The 21,826-nt window shown below is 52.7% G+C and overlaps 1 protein-coding gene across 8 annotated transcripts in view; it reads right to left on the reverse strand.

Moving 5' to 3' along the window:
- Nucleotides 1-5,781: 5,781 nt before the first annotated feature.
- The window catches only part of ZBTB7C (zinc finger and BTB domain containing 7C), a 367,127-nt gene continuing 351,082 nt past the window's right edge, over nt 5,782-21,826 (reverse strand). For all 8 annotated transcript variants that reach the window (XM_032259402.1, XM_032259404.1, XM_032259401.1 and 5 more), the window contains 2 exons: nt 18,728-19,954; nt 5,782-8,799 (listed from right to left, as the gene is read on the reverse strand). In XM_032259402.1, coding sequence (XP_032115293.1) covers nt 8,148-8,799; nt 18,728-19,954 — 1,879 coding nt within the window. In that variant the 3' untranslated portion in view covers nt 5,782-8,147. The remainder of the gene's footprint in view (nt 8,800-18,727; nt 19,955-21,826) is intronic.

Here is a 21,826-nt window from a genome sequence, read left to right on the forward strand (position 1 = left end):
CCCTCCCTTCTCTACACCCTTCCAACCCAACTCCCCTCCTCCCCTCCGTCCTCCCCTCCGTCCTCTCCTCCCTCCTACCCTGACTCCCTTCCTCACTCCCCTCCGTCCCTCCCTCCCCTCCCTCCTCTCTTCCCTCCTCTTTCCTCCCCTCCTTCCCTTTCTTTGTTCTTCTTTTTTCAATTTTAAGAATACAGGAAAAGCAAAGGAAAAAGGGAAGGAAAGATCAATCAGCATAATTACTTTAAATGTTATTGATGGTAAAAAAAGGAAAAGACACTCACACTTTCAGGTACCTACTGAGTGGCAGGAAGGGCCGGTGTTGCACACATCTCACTCAAACCCCACAGGGACTTTCCAGGTAGGTGTTGTCACCTCCTTTTTATGAGTGAAGAAGCAGCTAAGCCAGGACGATGAGTGACACAGGGACTCTTTCCCTGACAGAAGCACTGGGTCAGTCTGCCAGCGCCCCTAGTGCGGAAGGCTAAACCTGAATTGAGACTGAGGTGGAGGGCCTCCCAAATCCTTTCTAGCTGATGAACTCTGGGTCTGGAGGAGGATGTCAAGCAGTGAATCCCTGTGTTCCCTGGGTGTCCACATGTCCACAGTGGCACATTGTGCTATGTCCTTGCTGCCCTCTCAAAGGCCCACCTGCTTGGGAGTTCTAGCCACTTGGAAATGAAAATGCACTTTTGCATTTCAGAGTGTGGCTCCTATCAGAAGGATGCTGAAGTGGCAGAATTAACAAAAAAATTTTTTAAATTACAAGACACACCTGATTCTGCTGTGCTGCTGGAATTCTGAAACCCCATATTGGGTAGGGAGGGTCAGCACAGAGCTGACTACTCAGCAACAGCAGGGAGGTGTGGATTAAAGGAGTCCTGGGCTCTGGATGTGACCAGCAAGCCCCTCTGGCTGTTCTTGCTGCTGAGGAAGGCAGGGGACCTGGATCACCCACACTGGTGAAGCAAGCTAACCCCCGCTTCCAGTTAGGAAGGCAGTTTTGAGTGCTCCCTAGACTTGGGGTGGGTGATGCTGTGAAGGAGAATTTACCAAGATCTGTAAAGGGCTGATGCTTCAGGAGGAAAACCAATGGAATGTGATTTGTCTAAATAGACTTCTTATCCCAGTGGGAACTGTGGGCCGCCTCCTGGCCCTCCACTTTGAAGGGGTAAGAGCGGCACTGTGGTCGGGGGTTAGTGGCTCTGGGCTCCAGTCCTGGCTCTGCTAGAGCGTGCTTGGTGGCCTTATCCTGGCCATTTTGCCACTTGAAGCCTCAGGCGTCTCATTGCAGAATACGGCGTGGACATATCACATGTTGAGGCCACCCAGCATTAACGAAGCTCTTCTTCTGTTGGAGAATGTACGTCATGAATCTTTCCCTCTCAGGCCGACGGAGCCAGGCGCTTGCTTTCCCAGGCTGCTGCCATCAGGCAGGGGCATGGGTCTTGGGCTCTTCCAATCAGATGCGCCAGCGCTAGACTTCACGTCACAGAGAGCAGTGTGAAGGAGTGCAGGGCGTGGCACCCATTTTCCTGGGAGACGTTGGTGGAGAGTGGGCCACAGGTCAGAGTCCCCACATGCAGGGCCTGGGCTGCAGCAATCTGACACAGTGTGGCTTGGGCAGTTCTTGGCTTCCTGGTTTCCAGGCCATGTTCTGCCCCTAATCCATTTGGTGACTTCATGCAAATTAGACAATTAGGCACCCTTTCAAGATGCTTTACTGCCCTCTGCTGGACAATTGTTTAGTATACAAATGTCCGAATCAATGACAGCCTCTAAATGTAATGGTGTTGTGCAGTTTGCAACCTGGACAACTGATCTTGGTGGCTCTGCCAGCCTGACTTTCTTCTGGCTCTTGTGAAAATTCTGAAAGAGACTTAATTTCCTGTAATAAATGCCTTTTCTACTTAAGCTATCTGAAGTGGCTTCCAGTGTTTGACAAACTCCGGCTGTTAGGAATAGGGATGCTGATACCTGCTTCCTGGGGTGCAACCAGAAGGTTTGTGGAAGCAAGGGTCTCCCAGAAGGCAGAAGGCACCTACGTTACTCAGAGTGTGCATGTTTCATTTATTAATTGTGAGAGAAACATGGGAAAGTGATCTGATTCACTCTACCTTCCTTCCTTATTCTGGAAACCTATATGTTCTTTTGCTTTTGTTGTTGGGGTCAGGGTTGATGGTTAAAGACAGGAGCCGCAAGGGACAATCTGAGTGTGCATTATACATATTCCAGCAGGAGGCTTGTGGGGAAAATGGCTTTGCTGGGTCTTGCTCATGCACTGTCGTGTCTCCTATTGTTACAAGGAGCGATGACATCAGCCTGTGCACCATTTGGTGACCAAGTGGTGTGTGTGTGCGCGTGTGTGTGTGCGTGTGTGTGTGGCTGCAGATAAAGTGATCAGGTTCCAGGTTTTCCAGGGCAAATTTGAGATGTTTTATTTTCATATGTCAGTCCCTTTCTGGGCCCACATGTTTTGGTTTAGGCTACGTGGGCATTGCCATTCAAGGTCACAGTAGCCCCTACCCAGTGTGTGCCAAGGAGGGAAAAGGAGCAGGATCTCCCCAGGGAATCCTCTTTCCAACAATGTATGGAAATGCTTGTCTGACTCAGTCCTCAGCCTTCAAACCTGAAAGGAGCTGAAGGTTAGTTACTTGCTTCCCGCATTCCGCATCCCTTTCTGAGCGGGGAAGCGGGGTGAGGGAGGGATGGGCGGGAGCCGCGAGGTCGCTAAGTGTTCAAGGCTGCAATTTCAAGGCTCCTCTGTCCAGAGAAAACAGGCTTGTGTGCTGCTGGTGATCTGACAGTGCTTTGCTGAGGGGCCTTTCTTTCCACCTGACTGAGAAGCAGGGGCGGCAAAGGCCAGGAGAGGGAGCCATTGAGTCACGTTCACATTTGGTGACTTCTTTCAGGGCAGGTTTGGACAGAGAGAAAGGCAGAGTGTCTACACGCAGAGGAGCAGTTGTGTTAGGAAGAGACACTGGGAACAGAGAAAAGGAGGACATGGGGGAGTTAGAGGGGGTCACTGGATACAAACCTCCTCATTCTGGAATTTGTCCCAGGACGTCCCAGGTCCCTGGAGGCCCCTCTGCATGTGAGTTGCCTGGCACTTCCCTCCCATAAGGCCCCCACCCCCGCTGGCTCCTGCTTCCAGCTGGGGCCTGGCCCTGCACTCACTTGCCCGTATGAAGCCCTAACTTCACCTTCTCTCAGAGGGGAAAGGCCATGTCAGGGACGCCTGGCTGTGCGCTGTTCCGGAAGAGCCCCTTATGTGCTGGTTGCCCATTCTGCAGTGAGCTCAGAGGTCCCTCAGGAAGGGAAAGCTGTCCAGGCTACAGGAAAGGAGGAGTGCAGTCAGTAAAGGGCTCTGTCCTGGTTCAAGAAGGGGCAGGCCCTGGCTCAGATGAAGGCCTGAGATGAGGGTTTTACTTCCAGTTGGGTCATGACTGTTCTCTTGTCACGTTTGGAGGCTATAAATAAGAACCAGGTTTTTCTCTGGAGTCCCCTTCTCTGGCCCCAATTTGCTGTAGGTGACTGGTGAGGAAATGGGGGCTAGCAGCCCTGGGCCCCCAAGCTGAGCTTTGTGAACCTGCCCAGTGCTGGTTTTCCACTCGCCCCCCACTCCCTCTGGTTCTTTGTCCACAGTCGTATGGGGATGTGTATTCACCTTTTCACAAATTAGATGGAAGGCGCCCTAGAGACTCTCCTCTCCAGTAATCTTTTTTTTTTGTTTGTTTTTTTGAAATCGATTTGTCACCCAACTAGAGTACAGTGGTGTGATCACAGCTCACTGTAATCTCAAACTCCAGGCCTCAAGGAATCCAGTCCTCCCTTCTCAACCTCCCAAATTGCTGGGATTACAGGCCTGAGCCACCGCGCCTGGTCTCCAGCACTCGAAAGGCGGTGTTGAACTCTTGCCCTGACTGAGAGCTCACTCCTTCATGAGGGACCTCGTTCCTCTTTAGGACAACTCCAGGTGTTAGGAAGTTCTCTTCTGGTTTTTGGGCACCCAGTTGCCTCCTGGGATCCCTCTTCTATTGGCTGGGGTTGGCCAAATTTCTGGCGAAAGCTTCCCCTCCCCAACACACCTGTAGAAGTCCCAATGCCTGTTTGTATGTATCACTTAAGCCTTCTTCTCTAGGTAAATTGCACATGTTTCTTTGGCCTATCTTCGGAGGCCTCATCCTCCTTCCTTCACTCCCTCTTCCCTCCACTGAAGGCTCCTTAGCTGTCAGAACCCCACCTCCCTTAGCACCTTGAGGCCCCAGGAAGCAGGCCACACATGGCCGGGGTCCATGGGATTCCCACCTGACCAGGGCTAGAAGGAGATTTTACTCACAGGAGATCCAGGAGCAACCAGGGGTCAGGGCCAGCTGGGCCCAGTTCCCTACCCCTTCTCCATCTTCACCTACTTCACCACTCAGTGGACACTGACCCCCAGAATGAGGACCACATGATCCTAGAATGGCCGAGCTGAGCAAACTCTTGATGAGCATCTGGCCTTATGTTTCTTGCAGTGGGCTATGCTTACCCCTGAGCCCTCAGCCAGGGGCTGCGGCTTCCCAAAGCTGTAGAGTGACCAAGGAACACTCCAACTTCACTAGAAGGTTCTGGGGAAAAGGCAAGTCACTTAAGTGGCAAGTTGATCAAAACAACGTTTTCATATTAAGACAGATGCGTATATGTTATGTAACAGAATGCAGAAGCCTGACTTTCAAAGCCAAAACAGGAGACTCCCTTCCCAAAGGAGTTTTACACTATAGATAGGTTACTTAGGGCTACTTCTTTAGGGTTCTGCCGCCAATTTGCCAACCAGCTGGCCCCCTCTGCTGAGGGATGTTTAGGTGGAGAACTTCGAGAAGCTCTGATGACTCCATTTCCTTTATTACGAGAGGTGAGGGAAGTGAGGACCAGAGTGGAACAGTGATTAGACTGAAGTCACACAGCTTGGAGGAGTCCAGATTGGAAACCCAGATCTGTTCTTTTCTTTGTACCAAGAAACGCTGCACAGAAGGTGCCTACTATGGCAAGAAAGGAATCAAAAACAGAAAAGATGCTCTGGGTTGACCCTTGGTTATCCAGAAATGCAGTTAGAAAACAATGTTACCAAGAGTCTGGGCTGTGGGTTCTAAGCAGAGCCAACCCCATCCAATGACAGAAGTATATTCCCTTACCGTAGGTTCTCTTAGGATCTAATGTTCTTTGGCGAAGAGGCTCAGGTAAAGAAAGGAGGAGACGCCCAACTCCAGCGCCAGGAAGTGAGAGGAAGCAGGCATGGGCAGCAGCAGGACCAGCGGGGGCCCGCTCCGCACGCCAGGCTGGGGAACTGGCAGGACTTCCTTTGCTCACATACCCGGGGCTGCAGCTGCACACGTGTGTGAACACAGACACACACACACACGCACGCACGCACACCTTACACTTAGGCCGACAGATGCCCCAAAGCTTAAGATCCAACCATGCTTTGCAGAACTGGAATGTAAGAGACTGCTGAGAATTGAGTTCTGCCCTCCCTACCATGCGACACCCCTGGGTAGCTGAAATGGCAACTGGAAGGGGGAATGCATCTTACCAGGAAATTAATCAAGCATAGCTCACTTTTACTCAAAACACTGTCCTTTAAAGTATTAAGGGTCAAAGGCTTTTGTTTGTTTTATAAAGGTGTCTTTGACATTATTTTAAGTTTGACACCCACCCGTCAAAAACCTTACGATTGGCTTGTTGCTGTCCTGTGAACTTCCAGAAGTCACATCTCACAGAAGTGCGACTCTCAATATAATTTAATCAAGTCAATTAATACTGTTTAATAAATAGGCCAGAAAATTAGCTGAGAGTTGCTCTTGGCAGGATGCGGCGTGCGACCAAAGTTATGGAAGATTGTCCCTTGAATCACTAAGGCAAACTTTGTTGAGTGTCATTTTACATAGAGCAATCACATAAAAAAGGAGTTATAAATAGAAAAAATTCCAAAGTTCTCCCACAGACAGACAGGGAAATCAAAACATTAAAAAAAAAAAATTGAAGCAAAATAAAAACACAACCACCCCTCCCCCCACAACCCATTTGCTTCAAGTTCTTGATCATACAGTACTCAACATCTTTGGATATTTTACAATGTACAACTCCAAATTGCAGCTAAGAAAAAACAAAGAACTAACCAGTCATCTGAAAAATTGAGTTTATAAGAAGTCATTACCTTTACAAAATAAAAACGAAAGCCCCAACACCACTGGAATCCAATTTATTCACTTTTCCTTTCTTTTTCTTTTAAAGTTTGGTTTGGCCCCAATCGCTTGGCTGATTGGGGAAGGGGGGACACGGGCACGTTGGCTGGTGGATACAGGCATGCTTCAGAGGCAAGTGTCTGAAACGAAGACAGGAATCTGAGAGGCGGCTGCCCAGGCAGATGACTTCTGAGGACAGAGGGTGTGTGTAGCAATCCTGCCGGCTGGAGTGGCATCCGGTGGTACAAAGAATCAGAGAGGTCTCTTCTGGAGAGCTGTGACAGGGACAGAGTCTGTGCTCTTCTCGGCCTTTTTGTTTCTTGTGTGTTTGCTCAGGAAAAAGCCAAGGCAACAGGAAGAGCTGAAGTCTCTTTGTGCCCACGGCACAGGGACTGGGGACTCCAGCCCTGGACCCTCCCTGGGGATGAACCCTCCTCCTCTCTGGGCTGCTGAGAAACCAAAGCAAACTCGGCAAGAAAAGAGAGGGGAGGGAAGGAGAGAGAAGGTCAGGAAGGCATGGGGCCAGCAGAGCCTTCCTTTTCAGGACCTGCTTCAAACTCATGAACCAGGAGAACATGTGACAGCCCTAAGTCACAGTGCCCTTCAAACCTTGGAGGCTTCCACCTCCCTGCACTGAGCCCTTTTGCCAAAAAAGGGGACCCAAATGCTCCCACTTCACCCCCACAGGGAGGATGAAGGGGTGGAGGGGGCTCTCACACAACAAAGGGGACCATCATTAGCCATGCTGTGCCCTGAGGAACCCATAACTTAAAAAGCAAACATAAACCCGAGAAAACCAGACATTTTGTCTGTTTTCAGGAATCAGGGTGAGGAGAGACAGTTGCTAGGTGTTGAGAGGTGGCCCCCATCTCTTCGATGTTGGCCCTGAGAGCCCCAAGACACTGCTCAGCCTTGGAGGGGGCTTGGAGATATGGGGTAAACACTAAATAGTGCCCCCAGGGGTTCAGACATCAACAGCGGCCTGCAGGGAAAGTAGGGTGGCATTGGGAGTTCCCAGAGCTGCCTGTGGGCTTCGGTGATGCTCTGAAGCGCCCCTGTCTCCTGTGACCTCTGTCTAGTATGGCCATAGTTCTCACCTATGCGAATATGGTAATAGACGGCTGGATGTGATAAAACTAAGTCCAGAAAGATAAACTGTTTCCCCATGGACCTGGGGAGTACAGAGCTCCTGTCCTCTCCAGGATTCTCTGGGGAGATAGGTGTATATGTGTTTAGGGGCAGAGGAAGGGAACCTAAGTTACCAGCCCCTTCCATAGCCAGGTGGCACCGAGATACAGAGGGCCGACCTGTCAAGGTCACTGGACAGGTAAGGGAAAAATGACCCTGTCCTCCCAGAGCCTGGTTCCTGACTCCAGGAGGCCTCCCTGCCAAAGAGCATTTCTTTCTAGGTGGCAGGTGGCTAGTTCTCAAAAGGACCCTGGGGCCACTGGAGACTGGAAAATGAGCCCTCAGAGGAGTGTTGGGGAGACTTGACCACAGGGGGTGGGGCTTAACCAAGGTGCATGCCCAGCCCCTACCCTGCTCCTGCTCTGACTGGCTGGGCACCAGGCCAACCGCCCCTGACCCCTCATAACTCACCCAGCTCCTAAGAGCTGCTGGGCACCCAGCTCCGTGTGGCATGGGCCAGTGCAAATTTCTATGTGAGAGCCAGAGAGACAGCCGGGGGTGGGGGGAGGGGAGGCCCGGGCTCCAGGCTCTTTGGGAGGAGATGCCCCTCTCAGACACCAGCAAAAGGAGGCAGCTGCTTTAGGAGCCCGGGAAAATGCCATCACTGCTAGTATTTTTTGTTTGTTTGTTTTTTTCATTTTTCCCTTTGGGTTTTTAAAATGCAAAGTTCAGATTCATGGAGTGGGGTGCAGCGGGCCTGGAGGGAGGACTGGAGGACCGGAGTCGACAGGGACCCGCCTAGTTGTTGGCTTCAGACATGGAGGCCACGTGGTTGAGGCCGGCGAGCCCAGGAAGGCCGGCCAGGCCCGCGGCCCACGGGTCGGGCAGCGGGAAGTAGGGCCGCGCAGCCGCCACGTTCTCCGCCAGCGCGAAGGCCAGGAGGCCCCCCGCGTTCCTCTCGGCCTCCAGCTGCGCGCGCCCGAACAGCTTCATCTGCGTCTCCTCGAACTGCCGCTCCAGCTCCTGCAGGCTCAGGGTGCCCTTGGGCGCCGCCAGGAAGTGCTTGGCGGGGCTGGGGCCCGGGAGGCACACGGCGGCACCGCCCAGGTGGCCGCCCACCTCGCCCAGCGCGGGCGGCATCACGAAGGCCGCCTTGTCGGGGGCCGGGCCGCCGGGCCCGAAGAGCAGGCTGGCTGCCCTCCACGCGGCGGGCTTGCGGCCGCGCCGGGGCCGCGCCATGCGGCAGCTCTGGCGCTTGATGTGGCGGTGCAGGTGGTCGGAGCGCGTGAAGCTCTTGTAGCAGAACTCGCACTGGTAGGGCCGCACGCCCGTGTGGATGCGCATGTGGTTCTTGAGGTCGTAGTTGTGCACGAACTTGGCGTTGCAGTGGATGCACAGGTAGGGCCGCTCACCGGTGTGCTTCCGCATGTGGATCTTCAGTTTGTCCTGCCTGCAATGCAGAGACGGGGGGTCAGTCCCGCAGGGAACACCAGGAGCCACTCCTAACCTTCTGCTCCCCCTTCCTCCAGAACCAGCGGAGGCTCCCTACTAGAGAGAGATCTCATGCTAGATCTACCCTCAACTGCTGCCCCACCTTAGACAGGTATGGTTACTCACCTGGATTAAAGGGATGGGGAAGGAGCAGTGTCCTGAAAGCCCCACTCCCCCAAACTCCTTTTATACCCGAGCTTAGAGTTGTGAAACTCCCACTCTATTAGGAGTTTATCTCACATACTGGAAAATGGACTTGCTAGGAAGATACTTTGCCAGAAGTCAGCATTCTGACCTTAGTCCTAGAACAGCGCAGCGACTTCTGCTGATACTGGATTGCACTTTAATCTCACACCCACTCTTCTAGGCAACAGTATGCTTTCCCTCCAGTTCATCCATATGCTTTGGCCCAAAGCCCGTGGTCCCATCCCAGCCCCTGGGCTGTTGAGATCTGTCTGTGTTTGGCACTAATCTGGGAGGCTATAGAAGATTGGGCACACCTTGTTCAAACCTCCTGCATATTGGTTTCTAATCCTAAGCCTTGGGCTCTCCTCTTTGTCTGAAGACAATTTCAGGGTTTTACAAAAAAGCCAGGTGCGACAAGAATGCAGCCTAATCTAGGGCAAAACTTTTCAGGGTTTAAGTGGTATTATTCACAGGTAAGGTATGATGTAGGGTGGAGTACCTACCGGGGGTCTGGGAGCCTCTGCTCCAGCTGCAGACCCACCACTAACTTGCTGGTGACCTCAGGCAAGTTACTTAACCTCACTGCACAGAGCTGAACCTGGAGCCAGACATCCATTCTCATTGTCTAGGGCTGATGGAAAGCATCTGGGTTGGTGTGAACTAAATTCCACGCACCTCCTGGTGGCCTGACGGGAAAACTGACATCAGGGGGTTGTTTTCATAAAGACTGAACACTGGGTAAACCAGCTTAAGGTGGCTCAGGTTTAGGCCGCTGGGCTGCGGGAATTCCTCTTGGGATAACTCGCAGCCTTCCCCAACGGGGCCATATGGGTCAGGAAGCTCTGTGTTTAGTTTCCCACCTCCTTCCTGCAGGTGTGGCTTGGGTGCAGCATCTGCCTATAATTTCAGGCTCTGCTTTGAAATTTAGAGCAGATGTGGAGTCCAGGTGTCCTCCCTAACATGGCCAGATTGAAACCCTGCTTAACATAATCTCAGGACAGCAGGTGCAGGTCCTAGGCTCCTGGTGTCCCCTGACCACTAGAGGTCTCACCAGCTCTCATTTTCAAACCAGTTTTCCAGGGGCAGAGCGGGAGAGAAAAGGACATTCCCATGAACACTGGCAGGCACAGTGGGAGGAGGATCAGAAAGGACAGATCCAGTCCTCCCACCTGTGCTCACAGGAAGGCTGGAGAGGCCCTGGGAGGGGGAGGAAGGGAAGTGGGGTCCCTCCTCCCTTCCACATCCCACTGTTCCTGCTTCTACGACCCACCTGCCACACCCAGGCTACACAGTAGCATACTGTGATATCCCACCCCCTACCAGGATACTGTGGTCTCTGTAACCCAGATTTCACCTAGACTAGATGATTGGATTTTTGAGGAGGAAGGGAACCTGAGAGACCATCTAGGCCAGTGGGTCTCAAACTTAAGGATGCATCTGAATCATGATCAGGACTCGGTAAAACGGTGCTGAGCCCTATTCCCAGAGATTCTGAGCAGTAGGTCTGGGTAGGGAGAGGGACAGGGTTTGCATTTCTAACCAGTTGTCAGATGCTGCTGCTGCTGGTGGTCCATGGACCCCACATTGAGGACCACTGGTCCAGGCAAAGCCTCCACCATGTGGGTGGGCAAACAGGCTCAGCTGGGAAACTTGCCAAGCTCACCCAGAGGGTCATGGCAGGCCTGGGAGTCAAGGCCTCTTCTCACTGCAGCACTGTGACTATGAAAATGCAAGTGTCAGGTGCACAGTGCCATCTGTACCCCTGGAGTGATACAGCTTCCCAGTCCTGAGGGAAATGTCTTGGGCCTTTACAAATTCATCCAAGCTCTGATGGAAACACTGATGCTAGGTGGTCGGTTGGGCTCCATCTCCAGGCCTGGTAGAGGGCTCAGAATCAGCTGAGTGGGGCTTTAAATGCATCATCTCATTACTCCTCACCATGGCCTATGAGGTAGGTTTTTTTTTGTTTGTTTTTGTTTTTTTTGAGTCAGAGTCTCATTCTGTTGCCCAGGCTGCAGTGCAGTGGCATGATCTCGACTTATCGCAACATTTGCCTCCCAGGCTCAAGTGATTCTCCTGCCTCAGACTCCTGAGTACAGGCATGCGCCACCATGCCTGGCTAAGTTTTGTATTTTTAGTAGAGATGGGGTTTCACCATGTTGGTCAGGCTGGTCTCGAACTCCTGACCTCGCGATCTGCCCGCTTTGGCCTCCTAAAGTGTTGGGATTACAGGTGTGAGCCACTATGCCCGGCCGAGGTAGGTTTTTTTTTTTAAGTCACTATTGCACATAATTAGTAGTACTGACCCTTGAGGTCACTCTCAAACAGTGGACAATGTAAGTGGCAAATTTTCAAATGTCTCCCAAACTTCTCATTAGTGTATCTAAAATAAGTCCCATTTTTGTGGCAATTGGTCTACGTATGTAAGAAGCATGGAGAAGGTGCCTACAATGTCCTTTTATTGAACACCTGCTATGGGGAAGTAAATACGTGACTTCATTGACCCTGGGAATTCACTCTTCAGAGGCAAGGTATGGTGTAGAGGTAGGGCCCCTCTAGGAGTCTGGGAGTCCCAGTTGTAGCTCCAGACCCACCGCCAACTTGCTGGGTGGCCTTAGGCAACTTATTTAACCTCTCTGTGCAGAGCTAAACCTAGCACCAGACATCACTTCCCATTGTCCAGGGCAGATGGACAGAATCTGGGTTTGGGCGAGCTAGATTCAACACACTTGGTGCAATTTCCTCACTTGGACACAGGCAGAAAGGAGGCTCGAAGAAGTCAAGTGCTTTGGGAAGGGGCAAAGAAACTTGGGGGGCTACCTGGCTGTGGTTTGTTTGTAAGCTATTCTGGGGATGAGGAAGGATAGATTTTCACATGAGGGGCTCCCAACTTGTGGCCTGCAAGGACTGCTGCAGAAAGGGCAGACCAGAACAATCACGAGAGTGCACCAGTAGCCAGCTTTCTGCCTCTCTGGCCAGAAGAGTGGGGTGTGCCAATGGGAGGAACTCAGCAGGAGCTGTCTTCCCTTAACAGAGACATTTTATGGGAGTGGGGGTAAGGGGTGGGAAGACTGCGTAAAGCTCATGATAAGCCAGTTCTGGAAAAAAACTTCAGAGGATCATCTAGTTTACCAGGCACACTTTACCACATTCTGATTCACTGCCTGAGTCAGTGGGCCCAGTAAGCTACACTATTAGCAGTACACTTCTCAGGACCTTGAAAACGTGGATCTAATTACTTCCAAGATAAGGAAAGCAAGGACCAAAGAGGGAATGGTGTTCAGGGGCCACAAAGCCTCCTCCTTTACACTGACCTTTCCTGTGGATACTATGACATGTGCATTGGTGCTGGAGGTGGTGCTGGGCACGCTCCAAGAACTGGACCAGGTCCCTTCTCTGGTCTGGCCTCAGTTTTCTGAACTCTAAATGGGGGCTGGGCTGCATCCTTGGGACCGCTGGTGCTCCATGAATGTTTGCATCTGGGTAGTGGGTGTCTACCAAATTTCTTTCTGGAGTCTGTTTGGCTGGCTGGCTTCCTTGCTCCTTTACAAATTCAGTCTGCTTGTGGAAGCAGCGTGTGTTTAATGGGAATATGTTCTAGCCTGAATCTCAGGAGCTGAGCTCTTAGTTACACTTCTCTGTAGGAATGGAGGTCCGGAGATTCCACTTAAAATTTCCTGAGGCATCCCTTGTCCAGTGGCGTATGTACTCACATACCCCTTAGCATAGCTTTCTGGGCTCTTTTCAAGCTCACTCCCATCTATTCTGCCAGCTTCCTGCCTGTCCCCCATGGTGCACTGCCTCACACTGTGGCCAGCTCTGCATCCTTGAACACCTGTGGCCTGCAAGGACTGCAGAATGAGAAGAGAATGGCCCTATCATGTCAGTATGAATGGGACTGCTGGTCCCCCAGTGCACAGCCCATCACATGATAGGGTGGATATCCGGTAAACCCTGGCTCCTTCCCTTGTGTGCATGTCTTGTGCTTAGACACCGGTGCTCCATCCTTAGGGCTTTCCTAGAAGGCCAAGTGCAGAGCCAGGGTGCCCCTTCCTCCTCCTAGCCACCTTCCTCCCTGCACGTGGCATGGAGGGTTCTGGTACCTGCTTTGATGAGAACCTGTGGGATGCTCTTTCGTACTCTGCACAACACTGAATGTAGATAGAGAAGAGGCTCATCACGTTTGGTGACTGACTAGCGGGGCCAATTTCAGAAGTCCCCGACTCCAAATCCGACATGCTCTCCTCTGGCCCTGGTCCCCTTGTCTGCCATCTCGTTCCATTTCTCTGCATCAGGGACAGTCAAGGACATACACACCCAAGCCTCAGTCTACATGCTCCCTTCCAGCCTGGTGAGCTCATTGTTGGGAACGATGTGTGAGTCCTCATGAGCTCATTCCCAGAATCAAAGAAAAGAGCTGCGGGGTCTCAGCCTGAGGTCTGTGGCCTCCAGAAAGTCTCCCAATCAGGATAATGCTTTCCCAGCAGCCTTCACCCGGACTTCTTGTAACCCGACAGTTTGAGACACACTCTTCCTGCTACCACTGCTAATGCCATTATATTATCTTAATAGGGTTCCCAGAGCTGCCAGGAGTGGGAGGACTACAAAGAAAACAGAGGGAAAACAAAAGGCAGATTGCGGGCTTGTCTGGAGAGCAGGCAGCCATGGGGGACAGGGCTGGTCAGCATTAGGCTGGCACTGGAGGAGGGTGGTGGAGATGGAAAGGCGCAGCCCTCGGGGTTCAGTGGGAACTGGAAAGTGTGGCTTATCAGAGAGTGACTGTGCTGCACGGGTTGCCCATCCCCACCCAGGACCGTGTGCCCTCCATGGGACCTCTGCTGTCTTTGAACCAGTCTCTTCTCATTTTGCAGTTTCTTGCCTTCATTACTGTCCCCATCAGGCATGGCTGGGGCAGCGCCGGGAGCCAGGCTTCTGCAGGATGCAGGGGCTTCAGGAGGGAGACCAGCCAGCCATGCTCTCTAGGCACTCCTAACAGAAGGGCTGGGGGAGGCAGGAGGCAAGTCCCTGTGGCCTGCAATCAAGGACCCATGTGGCGGGAATAAAGAGGAGGAAGGTGCAGAGGCTTTCACAGGGCCAGGGCCAGGCCCAGTTGGCAGTGATGGCTGCACATGGGGCAAAAAGTTGTGTGTGGGGCCACCTGGGATGTCTGTGGACAGAGAAAATGCCCACCAAGCTCAGCAGTGTCCCTATGCATGAAGACAAATGCTTTATCTTCCCAAGATCACATGGCTCCTGTTCTTCTAGGCTCGACTTAGGTGTCATCTCTGGCAGCACTCTGTCATACTAATCTTTGGCTCCTGGCTTCCCAACTTTCTGGGAAGAGAAGGGAAAGGACCCCTGATGAAGAGGGTCTGAGGTAATCCTGGTCTAGACTGCCTCTGCCCTATGACCTGGAGCTGTTTCTGTGTCTCAAGTAGGACCTGGAAGGGACAGGAGCTGCCTCTCTGGCCAGCACGAGCCTTTTCCAGGAGGAAAACAGTGCCCTTGAACTAAGCCAAGGGAGTGCACAGGCAAAGGGAGCCCCAGTGGTTATGGGGTAACCAGAGCTAGGAAGGGACAGCATGGGGCCAAAGAAACAGTTTGGTTGATGCCTTTGAGGCCCTGCCTAGGGATATTTCATATTTGGAACAGATCAGTGGTGGGACAACTGGTAGGATGGGCTGAAATCTAGAGCTGCCTCAGAGGTGAGGTTTCTGACACCAAAGAACAGACAATACCATTGTGGTGAGGGGGGACTCTGCCCCTTCTCTCCGGACCCACAGAATGACAGCAGCGGGCAGGGCCTCAGGGGTTGAGGGGCTTTTCTGGAAGGGACCCCATGCCTTCCACCTTGGTTGTGGCTGCTGAGGTCATTAGGAGTGACGTCCCCATGGGGTGTGGACATTCTGGGAGTTGGCATCTGGGAGGCTGTGACTCAGAGCCTGGGCTGACAGGCCACCATGTGGGGGAAGGGCAGGCTTCTCCAGCACCCCACAGGAATGTCACAGGACCCTGAGCTCTTCCCAGCATCAAGGAGGGAGGAAATGGGGCTTTGCCAGGGCAGAAGCTCAGCTGTGCTGAAGGAAAGACTTGGGTTCCAGAAGGGGAAATCATTTCCAAGAGGAAGGCTTGAGGGCAGCATGTCTGGGTCCTTGTTGGGGGACAAGAAGGACACTACAGGGCCCAGTCTCAGTGGCGTGGCCTTGGAAGGGAGTCTGGGAATTCTGTGTCAATAAGACAGCTGGCTGTCGCCGCTCTAAGTGGCTGCTAAAGAGATTCCAGGTGGAAGGAGCAGGTGTTAGGAATCCTAACGGGGAATTCAGCCAAAAAGAAGGTCCCCGTGGAAAGCCTGCAGGGAGCTTTGGCCACAGGGAGAATTACAGGAAAACCTCAACCTGGACACACCATGCTTGGGGCTCTTCAAGCACTGAAAAGAATCCTTGCCAGGCAGCTCCAGAGACGGGCTGAGAAGCAAAGGCCCAGTGATTGTGGAGAATGTGAGGGAGGAGAACAGGGAGTGCCCCACAAGGGCAGCCACAGCCCACGGTGAGCAATAAAGCCTCTGAAGTGAGGAGGAGCCGTCTCCTCCACCTTGCCTTCCCCCAGCTCAGGGTTTCTCCCCTCCTGGTAAGAGAGAGACTCAAGAGCTTGTCTGATCTGTTTCGGGAGGGTCAGAGCCCAGTGGGGACAAGTGGTGGGGGTGCCAAGGGGGCTGGAATGCACTGGCTTCAGCTGGAGACAGGCCTGGGGCCAGAGGGCTGCCATTCTGGAGCAGGAGGAGCCCAAGGCCAGATGGCTGGATGACCAGAGCTGCCCCACCGCAGACCTGGCTGGGAGTGGGGACTGCAGACACAGAGGCCATCCCAAGTGACCATCAGGAATGTGCTAGGAGGGAGGAATCTGGAATGTCACCCTCCTATACAACACAGCACTGCTGCCCCAACCAGGAGGCCTGCTCTTAGAGAATGTCCCAGGGTCCAGAGGGTGAAGAATCTGTCAGCAGTGACTGCGCAAGGTGAAAACTTTCCCTTAAAACAGGGCACAAAAGCCGGGTGTAATCCCAGCACTTTGGTAGGCTGAGATGGGTGGGTCATCTGAGGTCAAGAGTTCGAGATCAGCCTGGCCAACATAGTGAAACCCCATCTGTACTAAAAATACAAAAATTAGCTGGGCATGGTGGCGCCTAACTGTAATCCCAGCTACCTGTACTTGGGAGGCTGGGGCAGGATAATCACTTGTACCCAGGAGGCGGAGGTTACAGTGAGCTGAGATCATGTGATTGTACTCCAGCCTGGGTGACGGGCGTGAAATCGTCTCAAAAAAACAAAAACAAAAACAAAAAACAAAAAAAACCAGGGCACACAGATCGTCCAGACCTGGTGTGGACCTCACAGAAGGCTGTGTGTGGGCCAGAGAAAAAGGAGTGGGGAAGGAAGGGAGGTGGGGGCTCAGGGTGCCAGCAGGGCTACCCACCCTGAGACACAGATCCCTTTGGAATTGGAGTCACCAGCCTCAGTCTCCTGTGATGGGAGAGGTGCTCCTGTCAGCCATCTGCTAAGGGGACAGCCATGGGCAGTGAGGGAGGTGGAGCCTGTGTTAGCAGGAGAGGACGCTCCGGGCTGATAACGCGGCTGGCTTTCCTGATTGGGCCTGTGCAGAGCTTCCTGGCAACCTTAAAGTCATAGGCAGGGGCTGGGACTCGGGCTGAAGCCAGACTCCCCTTGAAGATGCGTGAGCTGCACCTGAATTTGGCTTTCACATGGTGCTCTGGTTTATCTCCCTCAGTGGTTTCTGTGCTTTTGCCAAGGCCTGTTCAGGTGTTCTGCCTGGCTCCGTGGGGCTAAGGTGAATTCAGGAGGAGGCAGGGGGCAGCATCATCCACAGTGGCACTGGGGTGGCAGGGCTGTCACTGAGGGACATCCAAGGGGAGGTGAATCTCAGGAACTTTGGGTCCGTCTGCTCTGGGGGCTAACAGGAGCAGGGCGCCCTGCCGTCAGCATTGCCGGGTGGCTGGCTTAGCTCACTGCTAAGGGCAAGGAAGACACATCCTGGGTCTGTGAGGCCCTGCCCCTCTGCTCCTGCAGCTTGTCCCTCCACTGTCCCTGGAAGCATCCGGGACAGAGGCTGTCTGGGGTTCTCCTCACAGAAGCAGCTGTGAGCAGGACCCCAAGGCTGCCTGGGAAATAATCAGTGTTGTCCTTCAAAGCAGTCATCAGAGGAGCCAGCAGAGCGATTTCAGCCACACCACTGTCCACTGAGCGAATTTCTGAAACTCTTCTCTGCCAACGTTAGTTTCCAAGCCACCCAAGAGAACAGGTCACATGACTTTAGAGGACTCATCTTTTTAAGGACTCTTTTTTTTTTTTTTTTCTTTCTGGAAAAGCATAGTCCCTGATTTGATACCCACCCTCATTCACAAACTTATACTGCATCCTCAGGCCACAACTTTGGGCCCACTGAGGAAAATCAAAAGAATGAGCTGCCAGCAATTCCCAAAGATACATCTCCAAGGAGAAGTGGGGCAGCAGCAGCACCACCGGAATAAGTGTGGGTCTCTCCAGGTGAGCTATTTGAGAGGGAAAGTGGCAGTGTGGGGAAGGAACCTGGTCTAGTAAGCCGTGGTCACAGGGTAGGCATCGCCAGGCTCTGTGCACACAGGACACACTGAAATGACCAAGCCGTGATGCCAGGCCACCCACCAGAATCCTCCCCATTTGTGGATGGGGCTGAGAAGATCAGCCTCATGCCAGGAACCACAGACAGCACCAACAGCCCATATTTTCCAAAAGTGAGCCCTCTCCAAAGCTGGCAGCGGACAAGTCTGACCCCACATCAACCCACTCATCAGTTTTGACTGCAAAAGTTGCTGTGCAGAGTAGGCATGTAACTTATACTTGCTGAATGGGACAGGGTCTATGAAAGGTGACAGGTTTATAATGTGTTGATTTCAAATTTTATAACAACATAAAGTTGTCCCCCTTCCTAACATGGAAAGGCAAAGAGGGGAACATGAAAAGAGGCCCAACCTTTAGGTCTGACCCCAAAATGATGGAAAGGGCCTACAGGCACCTCTACAGTCTCCTGGCCACAGACTTGGCTGTCACACAGGGACTGGGATGCCAGTCCCAGCTCTGCCATTTTCCAGTGCGCGCACTCGTGGTCAGCTACTGGGAGGTGTATCGTAAACGAAGCCCACCATGTCTCCCCATCTTCCCATCTTCCCAGGGCCTGGCTGTGGTGAGAGTATGTTTATGGTGCCTAGGACGGCCCCTGGCATGTAGAACATGCTTCATAAAGGTCAGCAGCTGCTTCTCCAAATAAAATGAAGGGGCAGCACTCCATCTGGGAGTGCCATCCATTCCAACTGGGTTCCATGAATTTACAGCTGGAAGATGATGGGGAAGCCAAGCAACCAAGATGCTTGAGGTGCCTCACTTCTGTCCCAACTGGAACAGCCCTGCTCTTAGCTGTTTTATATCATGGGTTTCCACCTAATATTGTATCTGAGAAAATACTGCAGCCCCTAAAAAGGGTTTGAAAGTCACAGTACCAGGTGACGCCTAGCACCCCTGCTAGCCACGAACCTGCATGTGTCTGGGATCCTTCTGGGTCTCTGTCGCCATCCCCAGCCTCCCTGCCCAACTCTGCTGTCCCCCATGGCCTCCGGCCCTGTCCCCCGCACCCGAGGCTGCAATGCGCACCTGGTGAAGCGGACCTCGCAGATGGTGCACATGTATGGCTTCTCCCCGGTGTGGGTCCTCATGTGCCGCGGCAGCTTCCCGGCCCCCATGATGACTTTGTGGCAGATGGGGCACTGCTGAGAGGCCTTGGGCTTCAGCTTGCGCTCTTCCACCAAGGGCCAGGGTGGGAAGAGGCCCCCCAGGTGGGTGGCACTCAGGAAGTTGAGATAGGCACCGTAGTCGTTCTCTGCCTTGATGGGACCCAGAGGCCCCCCAGGCAGGTCAGGGAACATGTCCTTGAAGAAGTCGTTAGGGAAGGGTGGGGGTGGGGGTGGGGGCAGCTCCTCCTTCTCTTCCTCCTTGATCTTCCGGTTCTTAATGACCAGATCCAGTGGCCCACTGTCCATGGGCTGCTCAGGCAGCTGGGCAAAGGCACCGAAGTCCCCTGGCCAGAGGTGTGGGAAGAAGTCTGGGGCAAATGGAGACAAGGAGGGTCTCCTGTCGGGGATGTTGGCTTTGGGGTACAGGTTCTCCCTCAGCAGAGATTCAATGGAGAAGTCCCGGATCACCCCCAGATGGCCAGGACTGCCAGCCTGGAAGGAGTCAGGGAAGTCCCTGGGGGTGTCTGAATAGGCCTTCTCTGTGAGATGGTCCGTCTTGGAAGGGCTTTGGTGGCAGTTGATGTCCTGGGGGTCAGGCAAGTTTTCTTGGTCAGCAAAATCCTCCGTGTCATCATCGTCATCCTCCTCCTCTTCCTCTTCCTCCTCTTCTTCATCCTCCTCATCATCATCATCTTCGTCATCATCGTCATCCTCCTTATCATCCTCCTCCCCGCCATCCCCCCCAGGCTCCATGATCTCCAGGCACACGTTCACAATGCACTGGATCTCCAGCATCCTGGCAGCATTGAGGATGTGCTTGACGTTGCCGGCGGTGATGGTGAGCGTGGAGGTATAGGCGAACTCCAGGATAGCGGCCAGAGCCTCAGGCTGCACGAAGTCAATCTCGTAGACATAGGGCTGGCTGGCTAGGGTGCCGGCGGTGAAGAGCTTCTTGAAGTACTTGCTGCAGGCAGCCAGGACGGAGCGGTGGGTCCGATACTCCTGCTCCTGCACCACCAGGAGCACGTCGCACAGCAGGCCATCGTGCCGCTGCTCATTGAGGCTGCACAGGACCTCACTGCTGTGGTTGGGGAAGGGAATGCCAATGAGCTCGTCAATGTCATTGGCCATGTTCTCAGCCAGAGCCCTGCAGAGAGACACGGAGAAGACTGGGTTAGGACTCTGAGCCACCTCCTTTGCATAAGGGCTCCCTGTCCACTGCAAGGCTGGTCCTCCTGCCTCTCAGCTTTGTCACATCTCACCTGCAATTCACAGCGTGGCTTACAAGATAGGGCTTTTCTCTGGACCCCTAAGACTCTTGGAGTTAGGCTTCTCACTGGGCAGCTGGTGTCAGGTACTCAGCAAAGGTTGCAAGGCTTCTTGCAGGCTTGGTTTTACTGAATTCCACTTTGCCAACATGCAGTTGCAGAATACAATGGCAGGATGAGAAGCCACACAAACCCAGCTGTTGCCTTGGCTACAGGAACAGGACCCACCTCTGTGGGGCAAGGACTTCTCACTGCTTCTGCTGAGAAGCAGCTCTGGTTTGTCTCACAAATCCTCTGACTCTGTAACAGACTCACTTTGCACTGGCTACTGGGAAGCTTAAAACAAATTTCGTGGTCCATTTTCAGCAAGTGAATGGGGGCCTTGTGGTATGTTTTGCTTCCTGACCTTACTCATTCACCGTAGTTGAAGTTTCCTTCCATTTGTAATTCTTGATCTTTTTATTAAAAAAAAGACTAACATCCTATATATGTATATCTGAGAGCCATTTCACCTATAAATATTTAAATTCAATACAAATATAAATACAATATTCAATATAAATATACATGCAACATAAATGCAAGTACATTGTTACTTTTTTCATGTCTGTATTCTGTTAGCCTCATGAGGATAACCCCTGTGGTGAGAAGCCTCTTCTGAGACACCTTATCATTATACATGTTATACATAAGGTATGGCCAATCCCAGCTGCCAGGAGACAGCAGGGCATGACAGAGGACAACTGGCATCCCTTCCTTTCAGGAAGCACAGCTCACAGCACGGGTGAACATAGTCAACCAAGACAAAATGTGGTATGTGCCAGAGCAGGTAGGGGTGTCCCAAGGAGAGAATACAGTCATGGGTTGTTAGTTTCTGTTTCTGGTTGGGCCAGTAAAGCCCCTTCCTCATCCCTCTTTTCCACTTGTCACTAGAGACAGAAACCAAAAACCATGGCTTCAGGCTGGTAAAAGTCTTAAAAAAAAAAAACAGAACAGCAGCAATAAAAAAAGGCAGATTGGACGAGCTTGTTAGGGCCCTTCTACTTGCAGCAGAGTCTCAGCATGGCCCATCTAGATAAATCTTAGCTAAGTCCTGGCCCAGCGGCTTGTACCAAGATAACTTGGTACAAATAAAGTGGGGAGAAAACAAAAAAGCCCTAAAGCCCCACGCTCAGCAGGATGCGCTCTGGAGATCCTTACACATTTATCTTATGGATGTTTTGCCCTGGGAAGGCAGAGGCAGGGGCGGGGAGGAGAGAGAGGTGCCAGCTCATGAAACATGAGTAGGGCCTGGTGGCACTGGGGAGGTGGCGGGCATGGAGGGTGCTGGGTGCTCCTCCCCTGCCCTCACCTTCTCCTCCACCATGGGTCAGCCCAGGCCTTCCCTAAGCAATCTCACTGGCCAGGTGCCTGGAGTTAGACTTCTCTGCCATGCCCCAAGAGGCTTGGGAGGCTTCCCAGAGCTAAGGCCTCACTGCTTTCCCACCTTCTCATCTTTAAAAGGGCCAGAGACCCTGCCAGTCCATGCATTCATTCACTAAATATTACTGGGTTTTCTTCCTGTGCCAGGCTCTGTACTGGACTCTGGGGATGCACAGAGAACAAATCAAGAATGCCTATGCTCTAACAGATTAAAGGGCCATGACATGACTGTGATAAAGTGGAGACCACCCCAGCCCCAGCCTCCTGCCTTTCTTAGAGTCTTGGGGAGGGATTCCTCTTCCTTGCTCCCCAGACAGCCTCCCCTACTC

The sequence above is a fragment of the Sapajus apella genome, unplaced genomic scaffold, assembly GCF_009761245.1.
Source record: "Sapajus apella isolate SASKATOON/1434 unplaced genomic scaffold, GSC_monkey_1.0 scaffold109, whole genome shotgun sequence".
Taxonomy (NCBI): Eukaryota; Metazoa; Chordata; class Mammalia; order Primates; family Cebidae; genus Sapajus; species Sapajus apella.